The sequence below is a fragment of the Terrapene carolina genome, unplaced genomic scaffold (genome assembly GCF_002925995.2).
Source record: "Terrapene carolina triunguis isolate 2854851 unplaced genomic scaffold, T_m_triunguis-2.0 Scaffold53, whole genome shotgun sequence".
NCBI classification, from domain to species: Eukaryota; Metazoa; Chordata; order Testudines; family Emydidae; genus Terrapene; species Terrapene triunguis.
This window is the reverse complement of record NW_020664404.1, coordinates 2,353,264-2,374,129: the sequence shown is the minus strand read 5'-3', so window position 1 is coordinate 2,374,129 and position 20,866 is coordinate 2,353,264. Positions and strand designations below refer to the sequence as shown.

The window sequence follows — 20,866 nt, the reverse complement described above, 5'->3', positions numbered from 1 at the left end:
TGAACATATTGGAAGGTTTCCCCACCCACCCTCTATCTCCCCTGTGAGAAGCATCCCACCTCCCGCAAGGTGATGGTATGCGAGCTTAGAAAACAGCCTCTCTATACTTACTACAGTGACAAGTATTCAGAATCAGAGGTAAGTCCTTTGGAGAAAGCAACACATGGAAAGAGAAAGGAAGAAATTGTGGGGACAGACATACACCAACACAATGAGATACAATGTGACACAATGAGAACAATAAAAGAGTAACACCACCACATTGACCTTCATGGACCAGTTCACGTCTTTGCCTAGGGCAGCCAGATACCTTCATTGTCTCCAGTGAGCTATGCATCTGATCTGAGGAGCATGCTAATAACTCACATCATTTCTCCCCCCGCATTATGCCCAGCTACTGATTAACACAACGCTGACGTGTTTTCATTTTAGCTATCTGATACCCTCTGATGGTATTATATCGCCTCTTACATTGAAATCCAAGGCAGGAGAGAGATAGATATAAATCTCTCTCTCTCTCTCTCGATATAGATATAGATCTATCTATCTATCTCCTGCTTTGGATTTCAATGTAAGAGCAGAGGCGACATAATACCATATATATATATATATATATATATATATATATAATGTTCTGGAACCCTTAGGACTAACTCACACACATTTGACTGACCCAAAGCCCACTGAAATTAGTAGAAAGACTCCCATTGATTTCAATGGGGTTTGGATCAGGTCCATAGCCAGCAGTTTCTTACTACATGTATTGTTATGCTCACTGGTTGCGCCTCGTTTCAAGTTACATTGCCAACTCTTTGGGGCAGGGGCTGTGTCTTTCCATGGGTTTGTACAGCGCCTAACACAATGGAGAGCTTATTCCGGGGGAGGGCTTTGGGCACTCCTGCGGTGCAAATAATAAAGAAATAGACATCTTCGTTCCAAAGGCCTCCTGTGTGATTTGTTGGGACAAAGGTGGCGCAGAATTTATGGCCATAATAACCCACCCTCCTTTTAACAAAGAAAAGGAGAACTGGATTATCTTTCCACTGGTGGAAGATGCCCCTCCAAGCCTACAGTATGCCCATGCCTTGCTGCCCATGTGACAGGGCTCAGGTTTATCTCAGGATGCAACTGCAGGAACACTGCTGCATCCACCCTAGGCAGTACCCCAAATGCTCCAATTCCCGCCATGCAGCATAACCACTGCCTGGCACGCAGGCTCAGCTTACCGTCTGAGGACTTCACGGGGGACACGGGTGGGCTCTTTGGTGGAGACTTTGTGGTGCTTCGCTGTGGGGAAGCGCAGGGAGACTTCACAGGAGAAGCCTGAGATTCCTCCACGCTCGCGTCTCTTTCACCTAGGAGCAGAGAAGACATCCAAGTGCTATGTAAAAGATGGGGGGCGGGATCCCAAAAGACACACTCCCCGCCTGTCTTCTGGGTATGGCTAATTGGAACGTATTTCCTCCAAGCTCAAATGTTTTGAAGACGTATCGGTTTCCATAGGGAGGTTTTTCTGGGAGCGCTGTACATACACAGGGATGTGGGAGAGCCAGATGAAGTCCCTGCTCTGCTCGATTCACAGTGATCTGGGGGGAAAGACTCTGCTCTGAACCAGGCAGAGCAAGGACAAGAACCTGGATTCCCTGGCCAGTGCCCTAGTTAACCCCCCGCAACACACACACACTTTACGTGACCGAACAAAGCCATGGCCGCTCCCTCCGGTTATTTACCGTCTAATCCCAGTTTCTTTCTTTCCACCTCTTTCTTGTACTCCTCCAGCTCTTGGTCGGTTAGCTGGCTGAACGGGTTGGGGGTCTCTGGCTCAGTCGGTATCTCCTCCTGGGATTCTTCTTTTGTCTCCGTGTCTGCTTTGGAAGCCAGGTTACTCTCCGCGGACTGAAACCAACCGCAGACATGACATTGCGCCATCAGCATGAGGGCTGGGGATAAGGTTTAGTGGGTTTTGTGGGCTAGCGATCCTCTTATGTCATGGACCTGAGGCTCAGTATTCTAGGAGCCCAACCCATGGTTTAAGTGTTTGTTCTCACCAACGCCGATCTTGATCTGCAGGGAGCAAAGCCCCGTGTGCAGCAGAACTGGTGCGATTCCACCATGCACAAAGGGAGCGGGTTATGGGGAAGGCACACAAGCCCTGTGTGGCATGAACTCAGCTCCAGGGTGGGAGAAATATCTTAGGGGGCTGCTATGGGGAGTGGGGCTAGTGGATCCATTACTCTGTGTCTCCATTTGATACTGCCATCCATGGAGTTGGGGCACAGTGTAGTTTTAACGGGGTGGGGGCAGCTCCACTCCAACTCTGAGCAGGGAGAGAGGCCCCCCACTTCAACACCAACACATCACCATCAGGATTCCCCTGATCTGAGCTCCACAGCTAGAGCCCGCGTGCTTATTCTGCAGAGAAGGACCTGGGGATTACAGTGAACGAGAAGCTGGATCTGAGTCAGGAGTGTGTCCTCGTTGCCAAGAAGGCCAACGGCATATTGGGATGTATTAGTAGGAGCATTGCCAGCAGATTGAGGGAAGTGATTATTCCCCTCTATTCGGCACTGGTGAGGCCACACCTGGAGTATTGTGTCCAGTTTTGGTCCCCCCACTACAGAAGGGATGTGGACAAATTGGAGAGAGTCCAGCAGAGGGCAACAAAAATGATTAGAGGGGTGGGGCACATGACTTATGTGGAGAGGCTGAGGGAACTGGGATTATTTAGTCTGCAGAAGAGAAGAGTGAGGGGAGATTTGATAGCTGCTTTCAACTACCTGAAAGAGGGTTCCAAAGAGGATGGAGCTTGGCTGTTCTCAGTGGTGGCCGATGACAGAACAAGGAGCAATGGTCTCAAGTTGCAATGGGAGAGGTCTAGGTTGGATATTAGGAAACACTATTTCACTAGGAGGGTGGTGAAGCACTGGAATGGGTTCCCTAGGGAGGTGGTGGAATCTCCATCCTTAGAGGTTTTTAAGGCCAGCTTGACAAAGCCCTGGCTGGGATGATTTAGTGGGTGTTGGTCCTGCTTTGAGCAGGGGGTTGGACTAGATGACCTCCTGAGGTCCCTTCCAACCCTAATCTTCTGTGATTCTATGATTCTATTCACCCTTAACCCACACACGGCTGCTGCCTCGTTCGGCAGAGCTGCAGGACAGCAGGGATGTTTACTGCACTATAACATTCCCCGTGAAGCTAGCCCCTTCATTAATTAGAGTACCGGACTCCTGCTCTTCTCTGCTATCACGCTGGCTAAGAGCTGGGACTGGGGTCCTGCCGATTTCACATCCTGGCGGTTTTGCTCCCGAATCTGTGGGTGAAAAATCAGCCAATAAATAAAAAGAGCTGAAAAAAAAGTCTAGCCTAGCTGGCTTAGGGGCACAGTAATAGAGCGGGCCTTGAATTGCCACTGATTTGCACCTCGGAGAGACTTTTACACGTGGACTAAGGGAGCGTAAAAAGCTCTTTGCACCAGTATCAACGACGACACAAGGAGCAAGGAAGTAGAGAGTCAAGCCCAGAATCTCTCTCTCCTTGGCTGCCCATCTGAATCCAGTTTAGCTCAGTAGCGACTGAATGCCATCCAATGCCCGGTCCTTGGCCTACGTGAAACAAGCCAGCACGTCTCAGCCCTGTTCCTACAGGACAGGGAGGTTTAGCATGACACTGGCACTATTTGGAACTTCCGTCTCAGCCAGGAGGCCAGGCACTGAATGGGTCACAGAGGGACTTTCCCTCTAACCTAGAGGTGGTTCATTCTGATCAGGGCTGAATCGTGTTTACAAGGCAACGCTGGGGAAGGGGTATATGGTGAACTACCCTGGTACCTGCTCTGGTGGTGATCAGAGGACTTCAAAGTGGCGAGTCTGGACCTCGCCACCAGCACTAAACTTGCTGATGTAAAATGAAGAGAAAATGTAAAAAGGAAGTGGCTCATCTGCTCCCCCACCAGCTGCAGGAAAGTCAGGTCACTGGAGTCTCAAAGGAATCTACTGATTCTCAGCCACCTGGAAACTAAGACCTGCCATAGAGCATGGGGTGACAAGAGAGACATCTGAGAGCGGCCACACCTTGTTCCTCATTTCCAGCACTTCCTGTGGGTCTGTGTAGAGAGGCACAAATTGGTTGGGGTTTTCGATTCGGATCGGGGTCCCGCTGCTGGCTTTTTCCACCTCGTCAGCCTTCATCCACTGGCCCGTACCAATGATAGGGTAGGGAAAGAGCAAAGAAAATACATCAAGCCCGGAATTGCAGTATCATTAAGACCCAGGAGACATATAGGCCCAGCCTATGAGTTTCTGACCCATCACAGAATTTTGGATGTTCCAAACTTCGTAGACATTCAGAGCTGGGTAAAGTCCCTTATAGAGAGAGGGGCCAGCTGCAAAATTCAGGAATCTGAATTTGGATTCAGATCTAACCCACCCCCTTCCCTGACATTCAAGGTTTTGGTTCAGCCCATTCGGGTTCAATTCCATCGATCTGGATTCTGGTGTGCGTAGCTTTAGGGTTTTGCCTTGACTTGTGTCTAGTAAGCAATTGTTAAATCCCTATCCAAATGTCTATCTAGCTTAGGAACTTGTAGGGCCCCCAGCACCATAGCATCTCACCACCTTTAACGTATTTCTCCTCCATGCTCCTGTGAGGCAGGGCAGGGCTATTATCCCATTGTACAGATGGAGAACTGAGGCTAAGTGACTCGCCCAACGTCACACAGGAAGTCAGTGGCAAAGTAAGGGACTGACCGGGTGTCTCCAGAGCCCCAAGCTAGCACCCTCACCACTGGCCCACTCTTCCTGTCTATGCCCCAGGTGACTCCACTCTGGTAGAAGCCCCAGCTGGTTAGCGCATCTCCCAGTAGAAGAGGAAGGCGAACATTTTTATACAGACCAGTCGCCAATTTTGCGAGGGCTCCCCATGAACATAAGAACATAAGAATGGCCGTACTGGGTCAGACCAAAGGTCCATCTAGCCCAGTATCCTGTCTACCGACAGTGGCCAATGCCAGGTGCCCCAGAGGGAGTGAACCTAACAGGTAACGATCAAATGATCTCTCTCCTGCCATCCATCTTCACCCTCTGACAGAGTCTAGGGACACCATTCCTTACCCTCGTGGCTAATAGCCTGTTGGTACCTGTTGCTGCTGGAAAGCAGCTTTGCTGCCTGGAACCCGAGGGGTTGTTTTCAGGGATGGGTGAACTGGTTTGAATGCAAAACTGCCCCTTCCCCCCAAAACCTTCCCCCAAAACCTGAAGGTAACGATTTACAGGCTGTCCTACTCTGGTTCTGGCCTGAGCCACAGTTACTCTGGGAGAGGCCGCGTTTGGGGTCTACCGAGTCCAACCAGAAACATCATGAGAATGTCTAGATCGGCTCCAAGCATCTATTGGTCCTTTTAACTCCTTACCCGCTGCGCTCCGCTGTTGTGGAGGAAGTTGGCCAGGTTCTTTTATGACAGTGCCTTGTACCCAGAACACAGAGCTCATTCCCCCTTACCGTGGTCTTAGTCCGCTGGCTGCCCGCGCTTCTCTGATTCTCCTCAGCTACGTTCACCCGTAGGTAGGTGTTGGGCGTGTTTAGCCAGCGGGTCTTCTCCTTCTGCTGCTTCTGGGCATGCTGTCGGAGGGTGGCGATGGGAGCAACCTCCTCCTCAAAGACGAATGCTGTAACGGTGGCAGGGATCAGCACATCGCTTTTATGCTTGATTTTCTCCTGGACAAAAGGGTGCCGGTACGTGTAGCCTGTTCGGTAACCCTGGAAGGACACAAACAGAATGCTTCTTTACTTGGAAAACTCTAACTCAGAGGTCCCCAAACTGTGGGGCGCGTCCCCTTAGGTGGGTGCGGAGGAACGTTCAGGGGGGCGTGGCTGGGGCCCAGCAGGGAGTGCCATCCAGCTCTGTTCCTGGCCCCAACCCTGACTCCCGGCCCCGCACCCAGCTCCAGCTGCCAGCCCCGTTCCTGGGGTCCCGCCTGCCGGCTGCATGCCCAGGGTCCCGGCTGCTGGCCCCAGATGTGGCCCCGGCCCCCTTCCCCATGTCCGGGTCCCCTCCCCGAGCCACATCCCCGACTCCAGGAGGGGGAGTGCGGACAGGGGCCGGGAGGGGCGTGAGGTAAAACGTTTGGGGACCACTGCTCTAGCTATTAGGACTGGGCAAAAAATGGCGGGAAAAGGTTAGAGAAAAATGCCACGGGGTTCAAAACAGATCTAGTGTTTGATCTGATTCTTCTTTTTCTCCTTTTTGCAAAACCACAGAAATTTTTATTAACATTTTTTGTCTACCCAAATCCTGGTTTTTAGGAATGGTTTCAGTGAATGAAAGTTTTGATGATGATTGCAACAACATTTCTGGTAAGAGAACATTTTAAAAGCGTTGCAACAAACAAACAACCTCCAGTATAAAATTTAAGATTGTCACATTTAATGGTTTTGAAAAAAGGCCATTTTGTTTTGAAACAGTTCTTCATTCAAGCATTTTTGGCCAGCTCTGCTATCTGCCCATCTCCCTATGGTCAAATGCGGGCTATCTACACAGGGCCGGCTCTGGCTTTTTTGCCGCCCCAGGCAAAAAAGCCTCCGGCCGCCCCGCCCCCCTCCAGGTGCCCGGCCGTGGCCCCGCTCTCCCCGGCGGCCGGAGCGCCGCGCCGCCCCCCTCCAGGTGCCGCCCCAAGCACAAGCCTGGTGGGCTGGTGCCTGGAGCCGGCCCTGTATCTACATCCCAGATCTTTTCCTCTTCCCTCCCAAGATAAGCAGCATGTACTGCTGAAAACTGGCTCCCCCAGAGGCAGGAAGAGCACATTAACGATGTCCCGAAATGGATTTGTAGTCTGTTCAGCTGGCATGCCTGATGTTTCGAGGCAGATTCCTTAGCAGGAAAGCAAACTGCTTGTTTGGCCTGGGACACATCCTGTGAGATACTGAAGCTACGTCTACACTGCAACTGGAGATGTGAGCTGGAGCTTGTGTAGACGTATCTGCGCTGTCTCCAGGCAGGCGGAAGGGGAGTGTGGAGAATGAGGAATGGGCCACAGCTAAATCGGCTGGAGACTTACCAGGTTGTCCAGCATTCGCATGAGGGCCTCAAACTCATGCTCTCCCAGGCGGCTCTTCTGCATGGGTCCGAACGTGCTCCCGGCCCATCGGACTGACCCAACGTCGTGGGGCCTGTACTTCTCCCGCTCCAGCACAATCAGATTCTCAGCTCCCCCAGCGCTAGACAAGGCAGAGACCTAGAGCAAAGCACAGAGACTACAGCAACACAGGCGCAGCTGGAGAAGCCGCTGAGGAAGGGCCAGATTCTTGGTTATGCTCCACCCCCGTTTGCTCTGCAGAAAGGGGAAGGATTCTGGCTAGCAGAGAATTCCCTTGGTGGAAGGGAGCTCCTGAATGGAATAAAGCTGCTAGAGTTGGCTCCTGCAGCAGCTACCCGCCAGCCCAGCCTTGGGAGCGTGCCAGAGTTACCCTACACTAGTGGTCCCCAAACTTTTTACCTTGTGCCCCCCTTACCCCTGTCCATGCCCCCCTCCCACCCTCTGGAGCCAGGGCTGCAGCTCCGGGATGGGGGGACACAGACAGGGGTAAGGGGGATGAGGCTGGGGCCACAGCTGGGGGCAGGCACGGGGCTGGGAGCAGAGTCCCGGGTGCGGAGCCTCACCAGGAGTGGAGCCGTGAGCATGGGGCTGGCAGCCAGGATCAGGAGCGGAGCTGGGTGGCACTCCCTCCCCACCCCCCATGGGGGCTGGCCCGGGCCCCAGGCGCATCCCCTCTCCCCCCGAATGGAAACAATGTCCCCTGCCCTGAAGTGCTTGCCATGTGAGACCCTAATCCTGTAAACGTGCATGTTACTCAGGCACCCGGATGGTTTGCAGCATCGGTCCCAATTCATTTATTTACTGACGACCTTTTCCTCTCCTCAGCTGACGGCACTGAAATAGCTGCGTGGCGCTTGTTGCCGTATTTCAGAAGGTCGAGATGCATCTGTAACAGCCCCAGACCCCGGCACGCTCCCCGCCTGCCAGCCACAGAGGCAGAGCGCAGGCCGGTTTGGAAACAAAGCCAAGCAGCCTCGGGAGTCACTGGGCATTCAAATGCCGCTATTGCGCTGGGGAGTTAATGACTAGGGAGTAAAGAGCGGGGGCGGAGAGGAGAGACAGGAAACAGGCAGCAGGGCCCATGAGTAGCAGCGTCAACAAGGCTGCATGTGGGAAGGAGGCAGTCTGCAGAGCGCATGTATTCCCAGCCCTTCACCTGCAGATGGCTCAGGGGCCAGGCCTCAGCAGGCACTGCTGACCTCGTTTTCCCAGCTAAAGAAGTAGGTCGATGTGCAGAGGGGAGGACAGCGGCATTTATAATAAATGACACTGATTGCAAGCTAGCTGCCTAACCAGTGCAACCAAACCCGCCGCTTCAGTACAGCCGCACCCGCACCGCGCGGGAAGAGCGGAGCAGAAGAAAGTCAGCATCCTCATACTGCATTTTCAGGCTTTGCTGACAAGCCACTGTTTAAAAAAATAAAAATAATAAAAAACCAACCCACAAAGGAAATCTACAACAGCTGTAGGTGGGGCTGCAGGAGAATTGGCTGTAGGCACGGAGCCAGGACAGAGATTGGAGCACTGATGCTTTCAGCGAATCCAATGCTGATAACAGCGCCAAGCTCTGAGGATTGTGGCATTATCACAAACATGTCCATATCACCCCTTCCATGCATGGAAAACCTGAGCGGCTGGACGACTGTCCTTTCTTAATGCAAACTCTTCCTACAAACCGGTTTACTCCACGTGGCCAACAAGAAGCTATTAACAGTGCAACCCCTGTTTATTCCCTTTTCTGTTCTTCTCAGTGCATCCTGCTGACTCTGTCTGGGTTGCTCAGATTGAGACCAATGCTGTATTTTGTGTGTGTGTGCTATGTTTATGGGGATTTGGGAAGCAGGACAGAGCAGGGCAATTTGAGTTGGTGACAGAGCTGAGGGCATTTGTCTGTTAACATTCTGGGTGGCTAACGTTGATTATCCGAGGGAGGATAGCTTTCTAGATGTGCTGATTGATACCATTATTATACAGAATCACGTTTATGACACTCGTGTCCTAAGGACCAACCAAGAGATGGGCCCCATTGTAGTATTCCCCATTCCCTGCCCTGAAGCGCTTACAAGCGAAACACCCAAGACAAACACAGGATGGGGGAAAGGCCATAACAGGCAAGCGGAGTGAACAATGTGGTGGCAGCCAATGTCATGTTCCATTTTTAGTTAGGAGGGGATCAGCTAAATGGAAAGAAAAGAGAAGGGAGCGGGGGCATTGCAAGGAAGGAGAGTGAGGGGGACAGGGCAGGAGGGAAGAGGGTAAGAGAGGCAGGTGTGGAGTAAAGCACTGGTGCCCTCGGGTGTTTTCAACATCTGTCAAAAGCCTCCAGCGTGCGAGCAAAGCACTCTACTCTGATCTACACCTAGAAATGAATCTGTGGAATTGATGGTGCTTGATAATAAGGACTAATCATTTTAACTACAATAACTGCAGCTCCAATGTAGTGAGGGGTTTGAAGCCAAAGACTTTTTCTGGACATGGCTCAGGTTGAAACTTGCACCACCATTGTCTCAAAGCGTTTGTACAGGTGCGCCTAGACGGTGTACTGAAGGCGAATGCCCCCCCAGGCTAGCCCAGCGAACACGCACTATGCCTGAAATACCATCCCTTGCCATGTTACACCCTCGCTCCGACTGTGAGCTCTTCGGGACTGATTCACATCACACTTTGGTTTTTACATGGGTGTAACGCCATTGACTTTGGTGGAGTTATTCCTGATTTACACTGGTGTATGCAACAGCCAAATCAGGGCCACTGTCTTTTATTCACTATGAAAGCACCACACACGTTTATGGCACCATATAAATAATGAATAACAGCCGCAAGCGATGCAGAACATCACTCATTTTGTGTCCCCATTTGAGCTCTTGCTGAGCTCTGAAGGCTTAGAGGGCGAGGTTTCCAAATCAGCATTTGCTAATCTCTGCTCTCATTGAAGTCAGTGGTAAAGCTCCCAGAGACTTCAGTGGGAACTCATCTAGGCCAATGCCGAACACTTCTGAAAATCCCACCCCAAAACAACAGGCAATAGCGGAGGAGAAGGCAAAGGCCCAATTCAAATAACAGGGCAGCAGCTGAAACTCAAGATTAAGCTGGGAGTGACTGGAAGCCATGACAGTAAATAAAGTTGTTAAAAAAAAAAAAAAAAAAAAAAAAAAAAAAAAAAAAAAAAAAAAAAAAGGAAGTTGGTTTCCATCCTGAAGTCTGTTCCAGGGATTGCCCAGTAGAGGGAGATAAATGATCAGGCCAGATTGAATTGGTGTATTCTCTGCAAAAAGAATGAGGAGTACTTGTGGCACCTTAGAGACAAACACATTTATTTGAGCATAAGCTTTCGTGGGCTACAGCCCACTTCATCAGATGCATAGAATGGAACATATAGTAAGAAGATATATATACATACAGAGAATATGAAAAGGTGGAAGTTGCCATACCAACTCTGAGGCTAATTAATTATGAGCTATGATCAGCAGAAGAAAAAAAACTTTTGTAGTGATAAACAAGATGGTCCATTCCAGACAGTTGACAAGAAGGTGTCAACTTCTTACTATATATATGTCTTCTTACTATATGGTCCATTCTATGCATCTGATGAAGTGGGCTGTAGCCCTCGAAAGCTTATGCTCAAATAAATTTGTTAGTCTCTAAGGTGCCACAAGTACTCCTGTTCTTTTTGCGGATACAGACTAACACGGCTGCTACTCTGAAACCTGTATTCTCTGCAGCACTCTCCTACAGTGCAAACCTTAATCTGCTCCTTGCGGGACATCTCCCCAGGGTCAAAACAAGATGTTGCCATCCTGCAGCCCACCATCTGCACCAAGCACTAGAGTATTCCACAGTTGCGGCTGGAAATTTGGGATGGATGCTTTAGAACGCTGCAGTTTATACCACAGTGATACCTTGCAAACACAGGACTCATTGTGTCTGGTACAGGGGGTTTGTAATGATCCTGGGTCTCTCCCCATATTAGGCATACCAGACACAATGCAGTCCTGTCTTAGCAAGTTATCACCCTGAGTCTGTCAGTCTATACTGGTGGTAGGGAAGGGAAAAAGAGCAAATAGTTTTGTCTTTAACTTATGGGAGACACTCCAACTTTACAGTGACAAGAATCATAAGTACCTGGGTGGCTGGTTAGATGGAGTATTCATCTAGACTACCTAGTGCAGTGCCCTGAGCAGAGTAACAAAGCATTGTAATGAGAAGCGAGCTTGGAAACACATTGACAAGGGCTGATGCTCATTCCAACGTGCTGCCCTGGTGGAGTTGCTCACCTGGATCTCACAAGCAGCCTGCAAGTGAAAGGTTTTATAAAAAGCTTCCTCCACTGTATCTCCCAGAGTGATCACGCCGTGATTTCGCAGCACCAGGATCTGCGGGGAAAATGAAATACTAGTTAACACTGTGAATTCATTTCTTTCTAAAGAGGCTCAGAGACACAGTCCAATGACAAGTCTGGGTTTTTGCCCAGCACCGGAAGGTCCCTAGAATGACTTGCCGACTATTTCAGCTCACATTCGGAATGGCAGGTTCTGTAAAAAGTGACAGCAATTTAACACCTTTGTAACTTCCCAGATGTTGAGTAGTTCTGATACTTCGCCTGGGTTATTGGCCATTTCCTTGTAATCTAATCTGTGTGGCACTCCTCTTGCTGTGTCAGGATCTAATCTATGTGGCACTCCTCCAGGTATGTCAGGACACAGATGGGTAAACAGAGGCACAAAGCAATTGGGAGGCCCAAACTCAAACAGCAGGGCAATAGCCCAGCCAGCCGTAGAACCCAGATCTCTCAGTCTGGTGCTTTAGCCATATGACGGGCCAAAATCTTACGACACGTCAGAATGTGAAGCCCTGACAGGACCGCAAACCAGAACCCAAACCCCAGCCCAGGCCTGGTTTGGACCCAGATCTGAACGCCACCTCTTCAGCCCATCTCCAATGAAAATATTACTGGGCCAAACCCACTCCTAGAGCAACTCCGCTGAGCTGTATTAGCCCGACAGCTGATCAGACACAACATCTTTCAGTCCGAGGAGCGTGACTTTTCTCCTAACCTTGCAGGTTGGTCCAAGGCACTTCTGTAGCTCAATCCTGTCTGCCTCTTCCTCCATCTCTCCATTGAAATCGAAGTACACCATGTTGCCCAGCAGCAATGCATTGTGGGATACAGGCAGGATGCCACATTTCATGGCAGACACCTGGCGAACAGAGAGAACGCAGGAAACAAAGGGGAAGATCAGCATAGAATCATAGAATATCAGGGTTGGAAGAGACCTCAGGAGGTCATCTAGTCCAACCCCCTGCTCAAAGCAGGATCAACCCCAACTAAATCATCCCAGCCAGGGCTTTGTCAAGCCTGACCTTAAAAACCTCTAAGGAAGGAGATTCCACCACCTCCCTAGGTAACCCATTCCAGTGCTTTACCACCCTCCTAGTGAAAAAGTTTTTCCTAATATCCAACCTAAACCTCCCCCACTGGAACTTGAGACCATTACTCCTTGTTCTGTCATCTGCTATCACTGAGAACAGTCAAGATCCATCCTCTTTGGAACCCCCTTTCAGGTAGTTGAAAGCAGCTATCAAATCTCCCCTCATTCTTCTCTTCTGCAGACTAAACAATCCCAGTTCCCTCAGCCTCTCCTCATAAGTCATGTGCTTTAGCCCCCTAATCATTTTTGTTGCCCTCCGCTGGACTCTTTCCAATTTTTCCACATTCTCCTTGTAGTGTGGGGCCCAAAACTGGACACAGTACTCCAGATGAGGCCTCATCAATGTCAAATAGAGGGGAATGATCACATCCCTCGATCTGCTGGCAATGCCCCTACTTATACAGCCCAAAATGCCGTTAGCCTTCTTGGCAACAAGGGCACACTGCTGACTCATATCCAGCTTCTTGTCCACTGTAACCCCTAGGTCCTTTTCTGCAGAACTGCTGCCTTGCCACTCGGTCCCTAGTCTGTAGCAGTGCATGGAATTCTTCTGTCCTAAGTGCAGGACTCTGCACTTGTTCTTGTTGAACCTCTTCAGATTTCTTTTGGCCCAATCCTCTAATTTGTCTAGGTACCTCTGTATCCTATCCCTACCCTCCAGCGTATCTACCACTCCTCCCAGTTTAGTGTCATTTTGGTTCCCTGCTCATGTTTAAACTAACGCACCTGTCAAGTCTGTGCTCAGCTTTCAAACCTGCAAGCTGTGGCCAAACCTACAGCCTGTGGCCTGTTGTTGCACTTTTACGGCCCTGATCCTGCAGTATCCTGAGCATCCTTCTTCCTCTGTCTTAGTGAAATCAACAGGAGCTGAGGTTGCCCAGCATCTCCCAGGACTGGCCCCTCAGACCAACGGTTGCATCAGCTGATCAGTTCGCGGGCATATGAAGCAATGAAGGTTCAGTGTGAAAAATTAGCCTCTGCTATCAGTGCCAATAAAAGGAACGCAGGAGAACTGCAGTTTTGTAGCAGTCACATATTTTGGCCTTTCTTCTCCCAGGGGCTGCGCGTCTTTTGCTTACTTTTACGCATCCCACCCACAGTTTCTGCAGCCCTGCATCACATTAGAAGCATAAAGCAACTGACCGAAGGTGAATCAAATGAAGTTTGGAGATAAAAAAATGTTTATTTCTTAAATAACGGAACCTGAACATATCAGAGAAGCGCTCAAGTGAGGGGCAAATAGAGCCCCCTTCTCTGGGGCCAGGCAGCATTCCAGCGTGGCAGAAACAGCACAGTTCCACTGTGCAAAGAGGACTGGATGAGCACAGACCTTGCCCAGTTCTGGGTAAACCCCCTGAGCAGTAGCATGCCAGGGGCAAGAGAGGGCAGGTAGTCTCACAACATCCCTGTAAGTGAAGTATTATCCCCACGGAACAGGTGGGGAAACTGAGGCACGGAGCCATTCAGTGACTTGCCCAAGGTCACACTGTCGGTGACCGAGGTGGCAACAGAACTCTGAACTCCTGAGTTCTAGCCCCTCAAAGGGTTTAAATGGCGTTCAAAGTGGTACACGGATGCAAGTCCGTTGCACTGGGGTGAATTTCATCCATCTCATCTTTGCATGAGCAAAGTCCATTTGCATGCTCAGGGGGTTGGGGAGGTGTTATAAAGTCCCAGGTACAGTTTTAAAGACCAGGTTGAATCCCACTGGAAAATATGCCTCAGTAAGGACTGGTCTCTCATAACCCATTACGAATGAAGCTACTTAGCAGAGATGGGCTTGTGCTAGACATTCGGTCTAACGAAGCCACTGCCTTTGAGTTTTGTCCCAGGATCAACAAATGCTGTGGCTGTCCGGAAACAAGAGGCCATTCTCCTGAGCAGATGTTCTGCTGTTATTAGCTCCTAAAGTAACAGCCTTATTTGATGCAAATATCTATCCTATTTAAGTATTAGAGGGGTAGCTATGTTAGTCTGGATCTGTAAAAACATCATATGGTTTCTAAAGGGAAATGAAACTTAATACCACTGTGTCAGAGGCCCCGTTAATTCCACTGATTTTAACAGGACGTGGATCAGCCTCTGAGGGAGTGATATGTTTGAGAGACTCGTGGAGTGGGGAGGCCACACACGGATCTCAAAACCACAGAGGTGAGCAGGGTGTTATCAGCAATGAGCCTGAATGAAGCCCTGGATTCCCCACCCTCAGGATGTTCAGAGCTGGAGCTGAACTCTGCAGCTCTCTATAGCTGCAGTGCAAACCACGGCAAATGGTACAGCAGCTGACCCTGGCAAACCGTGGCCCGTCAGCATGACTGATGGGGCTCCTTACCGCCGCAGTGGCAGGCGTGTGCAAGTGGATAATACATCTGACGTCGGGTCTGGCTGCGTAAATGGCTGAGTGCAGGCCGAATCCTCTAGCGTCCACGGAAAAACTGGTGCTGCCCTGCTCCACCACTTCACCCAGGATGTTCACTTTAATCTGCAGCAGGAAAGAAATGAGGCAGCAGATTTACCGGGGAGGGGAGGAATTCACACTCCCCATGGCTCACCCCAGATCTGCAGAACACCACTGTGCTCTCTCATCAACCCGTTGGATCCACCTTCCAGGTGGCTCTGCATTCAACGAATGTGCTCCCTTCTAAAAGATCTGCTCTAGGAAGTATTTTGGGGAAGTTCTCTGGCCTGGGCTCTACAGGAGGTCAGACTAGATTATCACAATGGTCCATTCTGGCCATGGAATCTATGAATTAAGCCTGCGAGGTAGATATGGGATACAGAATCAGGTCCTACAATTTTACAGCAACTCAGCCCGTTCCCGTATGGCTTGTGACATCTGTTGGGATCACAACCTACTGTGTGCCATGCATGCTTGAAGAGAACATCCATCAGGTGGTTCTTGAATGTTCACTGTCCATCAGGAGTCTGATTTGGCTCAATGAACAGATGAGGCCTCCTTATAGATAGGAGCTGGACAAAAAATGTTGAGTTTCAAAACAGTGATGAAAAAATGTAAAACTTTGAATTTTGACCCAAAAAGGGTGAAAAAAATGGTGAGATTGCCACATGTATTTCTCTCCCACTCACACCGCAGTTTTCAAACCACTCTGGAGCATTTCAAATTTTTGAGAAAAACGGTGGGAGGGGGGGGGAAATTGTTTTAAAAAAAAAATCATAATTTTTGTGTTTTTTTTAAACCACGTGTCATACAGAATTCTTTGCTGTCAGCTTCTTCCAAAGCGGTCCCAGATTTACCAGCCTGGATTTACTTTACCATCTCAAGAGAGAGAAAGTGGAGGGAGAGGATGTTATTTAGCACACTCACCAGACTAGAAGCGGTGACTTCATTACACGAAAGACCTTTAGGGCAGATCAAGAAGTGATCCTGTTCTTTGCTGACACGCATCTACCAAAAGAAATGCACGGGGGGGGAGGGGGGGAAAGGGGAGAAGAGGCGAGTTAGGGTTAACTGGACAATTTTCAGTAGCATGTGCATTCTTACTTTCCTGGTGGCACATTCTGAGTTCTTCATATTACTAAGAGTCTCTCTTTTCTATAGCCATTTCCATTCCAAACTATGTCATTTAGTCAAGGGTCCATTCCTGGCCAGGACTAGGGATAGATCTACACTGCAATTAAAAACCTGCAGCTGGCCTGTGACAGCTGGCTTGGGTGTGGGCTAAGGGGCTGTTAAATGGCAGTGTAGACGTTCAGGCGCGGGCTGGGATGGAATCCGGGAGGGTGCTAGATCCTTCCAAGTTCACCTATAATACTAAGAAACCAAACATAATTCCTTTCATCTGCATTTCCCTCTCAAGCCTCCAATCTCTGAGATTCCACCGCATTTCATTTTGGTTTCAGATCTCCGGGAAAGTCAAACGTGACTGACCAAGCTCGGTCTCAATACTGTACCACTGGGGTCACAATGGGCAAGAACTTTAAACGCTGGAAATTGGGGCTGAACTAAAAAGGAAGTCAGTGACAGAGAAAAATTCAAAGAGTCTAGTGCTGAATGTTCCATGATCACATGCCATGCGGCTGTGCTGGAGCTGCTAGATTTCCTAGCCTTTGATCACAAAGATAAAGGGATGTGGCATTTCTCAGTAGTGTCTATGCCACTCACTACGTTTTTTTTTTTTTTTTTTTTTGCTGTGTTTACTAGTTGTCTCTGGTCCAGATGCTCAGCATAGCTCCACTAAGAATCTGGCCCACTTTGTGTAGTGAGCAACTGAATGGCCTGAAAGGGAATTCTTATCTAACCAGCTGAGGAGCAGTTCCCAAGTTAGGACTGTAAAGTCAGTCTGTGGAAGTCACAGCTGGATGCTTTCTGACCGTGCACATGTGCATGTAAGATAGGGGTAATCTGATGCAGGACACAGCTGAGCAGACGTCATGAGATCATTCACTTTGAACCCCCAACTCCCACCTATAGTATTAAACCGCTGACCGGGTGCTTAAGCACTGTAGGTTGGAGAGGTTTTCCTTTCCCCTTCCTCTCAAGGACCATGCACTGGCTTCTGCAAGATACCAGCACAGACGGCATGTGCCAAATGTGACATTCCTGCAGTGGCTACATGGTCTACTGTTTGCTGAGGGATGCCAGAGTTTAATAGAAAAGATGAGATCAGTCTCCCAATCGGAACTCCCTCTCTTTATATCCTTCCACCTACAAATTTGGTCCACTCTGATAACTGGAGGACCAAGAACTCTACGCTTCCATCTCAGCTCCACACAAGGATGTGCAGGGCAAAGGCAGGACGGCGGCAGCGTGTGGTCATCTGTAGGGCCCTACCAAATTCATGGCTGCGAAAAACGCGTCACAGAGTGTGAAATCTGGTCTCCCCCCGCAAAATCTGGTCTTTTGTGTGCTTTTACGCTATGCTATACTGATTTCACGTGGGATACCAGCATTTCTCAAACTGGGAGTCCCGACCCAAAAAGAAGGCACAGGGGGGTCGCTAGGTTATTGTAGGGGCGTTGTAGTATTGCCACCCTTACTTTTGTGCTGTGTTTTGAGCTGAGTGGCCAGAGAGCGGCAGCTGTTGGCCGGGCGCCCAGCTCTGAAGGCAGCACCCTGCCAGTAGCAGCGCAGAAGTAAGGGTGGCAATACCATACCAGGCCATCCTTACTTCTGCGCTGCTGCTGGCGGCGGCTCTGCCTTCAGAGCTGGGCTCCCAGCCAGCAGCTGCTGCTCTCCAGCTGCCAGCTCTGAAGGTAGTGCCACCCGCAGCAGTAAGAGTGGCAATACCGCAACCCCCCTCCAGAACCCCCTTTTGGGTTAGGACCCCTAGAGTTACAACACTGTGACATTTCAGATTTAAATATCTGAAATCATGAAATTTACGATTTTTAAAACCCTACAACTGTGAAATTGACCAAAATGGACTGTGAATTTGGTAGGGCCCTAGTCCTGTTCCATCCTCACTACAGAGATGGCCCCATGTCCATGTTACCACTGGGGCTCCTCCCTCACCGTGACGTAGGTGTTGCTGAGCTGCGCCCAGCCATACAGGTCCAGCAGTCGGTAGATGCTGCCAACCTTGCAACGCATGAGCCGCTCCCCTTTCGCTAGGGACAGCGACTCGGTGCCATGGAGGTCGTTGATGGGCGTCACCATGGAGAGACCTGAGGAGAAGCAGAGCTCGGTTAGCTGGTTTGAGGGGCTCCTAGCTAGAAGGTGCTTTGGGAAGCAAGGAGGCTTCGAGGCCATTGGCACTGGCCCATCCAATCTCTATCTGTTCCCCTAGATGAGAGGCAGGACACTACCCCGAGCTCTTCAGTCCGTATCTGTTGTCTGCCATGGTGGTTTCCCTTCCCTGAGCCTTCACACCTTACCTCTCAGCCCACAAGGGCCGTGGAAGGATCTGTGGGACTCCCGAACCCATCACTGCCAGTCTTAGACTGGGATTGGGGAGTGCTGGATAAAAACACAAGGGGAGCACCCTCCCTAGCTCCATTTTTAAATGCAATTGGTTAGGGTTGATCTTATTTTTAGGATCCCACCCCCATCCTTTTTTTGCCCCTTTCCTCTAACTCTTCTTTTTTTTTTTTTTTACACTTTGCCATTAAAAAAATTGGGGGAGGGGAGGAAAAATTGGGAAGGAAAGAGGAACATTTTGCTTGATCAGAAACCTGAAAAATTAAAAAAACAAACAAAAAAAAACACACAATTTTTTGAAAAACATTCCAATTTAAAAAACCCAGGCGTTTTTCATCAAAAAGCAGTTGAACAAAAAATTTCAGACAACTCTAATGTTTACCTTTTTTAGGCAATAGTGTTCAGGGTATTTTAAAATACCTCTTTTATCATCACTTATTCAACTCAAGTACACAAAAGACACTTGGGCGGAAGCTTCTCTTTGTTAAAGGGACAGCCACTCATTTCTTTAGTTAAGGGCTAGAAAAGCTCCCGCTGCAGTTCTCTGGTCTTCCAAGGAGACCTCTAGGAAAAGCAGGGAATGATTTGATATTCCTGGAATTTTTAAGGTGAAAAATAAAGAGGGGAAACCCTTCAAAATAGAGTCAGCAAAGCACAGTCTTCAAGGCCTGCTTTGTGCATTATAAAGAAGCAAATAGGAGCACAAACCCAGTGTTATTTATCCTTATGCTATAAAAAGCAACAGAGAGTCCTGTGGTACCTTTAAGACTAACAGATGTATTGGAACATAAGCTTTCGTGGGTGAATACCCACTTCGTCAGACGCACGTATTCACCCACGAAAGCTTATGCTCCAATACATCTGTTAGTCTTAAAGGTGCCACAGGACTCTCTGTTGCTTTTTACAAATCCAGACTAACATGGCTACCCCTCTGATACTTATCCTTATGCTGGTTGCCATTGAAGCTGACCACTGTATGGGTGTATGTGAAATCAGTGGAACTAGAGAATATTTCACTGGAAACCATGAGAGCTTCGAACAACCCCACTCAGAGATGGGAGAGATATAGCTGAGACTTTCTTGTTAGCCTAGGGGAATTAGGCACCTCCATCCAACTGAAATTCACTAGGAGATGGGCACCATAGGTGCCTTTGATTGTCTTTCCGAATCCTGCAATCCCTGTCCCACCCCGGTTTGGTAACTTGGCGACAAGGCAGGCCTCCCCGCCCCCCTCCAGCCCCTGAGAAGGGTTATCCACCAACATACTGATGGGAGAGGTGGGGAAGACGGAGGGAGCAGTGCTGGACATGAAATCCGCGATCTGTCGCAGGGCCCAGATGTTGGAGTTGTTCCCTTTCTTCATTTGGTCTTGGATAAGGCTCTCCAGCTCCTCTCTGAAAGACTGAAAGAAGCATGGCAGGCAGTGAATCGTCAGCGATTTCACAGATCGGCGCCCACGCTGCCCTACAGCCACGCCGTGAACGTGACAGGGCCAGCATCTCCCTGACAAAGCCGGCGGCGCTCCTCGCCAAGGCAAGGCGCTTAATGGGAAGCAGGTTCCCCGGCCTCGCACATTAAACACAGTTAGCACTCACAGCCCTGCTGGTACAGGGGAACAAGCAACACCTAAAGAAGGACACTGGGCATCAGTTGCTCTCTCTATGCTCCGTCCCTTAAGCACAGAGCATGCCCCAGTGACCACTCCAAGAGGAGAAAGCTTCATGCTTGCAGAAGGGGCTTTTAATAATGGGGCAGGGGGAGTCTCCATTTTTGGATGTCCAACTTTAGACGCCTAAGGCCAGATTTTAGAAGGGCTCAGCGCCCAACGTGCTGGGAGATTTGAAGAATCTGGCCACTCATTTTGGTGGCTCAGTGGGTCTGATCTGCAGAGGTGCTGAGCACCTGCAGCTCCTATTGACTTCAGCTGGTTTCTAGAGCTGGGCAATCCAAACAAATAAATAGAGGCAGCGGTATTAGAGAGCCCGCTAGCGGAGAAGCTAGGTCTTAGGATACAGAGACAGAACAGGGGATAACAATCCCTGACTCCCACTCCCTAGTTTTGGCCAGTTGCCAGGCATTCTCTACGCACTGGGCTCTGCAGGATCATGGTGACTCGCTTCTTCTGCTCCATCATGTTGAAGTCCTGCCGGAGATCGGCCGCCATGTTCCGGATGCGCAGATATTCTGGGTCATCTTCGGAGAAACGATCGAAGTAACGCTGTCCTTGGGGGGGCGGGGAGGAGACTGGGGGTGAAGAGACTGCCTCCAGGGTGGTTTCGTTGCTCATCTTCACGGCTGTCTAGAGTTTACTTCTTGGTACCTGTGCAGAGAGATGAAAGGGTCAAGAGCCGCCTGCAGGACTGAATGTGTGTTTATTGCACCTCTGACAGCAATATAAAAAAAACCATTCTGAATGTTGCCCAGGGGGATAGTGGATGATGTACAACTCAGTTAACAATAATGGGACG

At 49.7% G+C, this 20,866-nt stretch overlaps 1 protein-coding gene across 2 annotated transcripts in view; it reads right to left on the bottom strand.

The window, feature by feature from the left end:
- Positions 1-20,685, bottom strand: part of ADD2 (adducin 2) — a 28,256-nt gene extending 7,571 nt beyond the window's left edge. For both annotated transcript variants that reach the window (XM_026657159.1, XM_024207761.2), the window contains exons 1-13: positions 20,488-20,685; positions 19,665-19,800; positions 17,994-18,145; positions 15,846-15,926; positions 14,853-15,002; positions 12,146-12,289; positions 11,366-11,464; positions 7,053-7,229; positions 5,497-5,754; positions 4,071-4,190; positions 3,221-3,310; positions 1,731-1,896; positions 1,227-1,355 (exon numbers count right to left, since the gene is read on the bottom strand). In XM_026657159.1, coding sequence (XP_026512944.1) covers positions 1,227-1,355; positions 1,731-1,896; positions 3,221-3,310; positions 4,071-4,190; positions 5,497-5,754; positions 7,053-7,229; positions 11,366-11,464; positions 12,146-12,289; positions 14,853-15,002; positions 15,846-15,926; positions 17,994-18,145; positions 19,665-19,800; positions 20,488-20,685 — 1,900 coding nt within the window. The remainder of the gene's footprint in view (positions 1-1,226; positions 1,356-1,730; positions 1,897-3,220; positions 3,311-4,070; positions 4,191-5,496; positions 5,755-7,052; positions 7,230-11,365; positions 11,465-12,145; positions 12,290-14,852; positions 15,003-15,845; positions 15,927-17,993; positions 18,146-19,664; positions 19,801-20,487) is intronic.
- Positions 20,686-20,866: the final 181 nt, after the last annotated feature.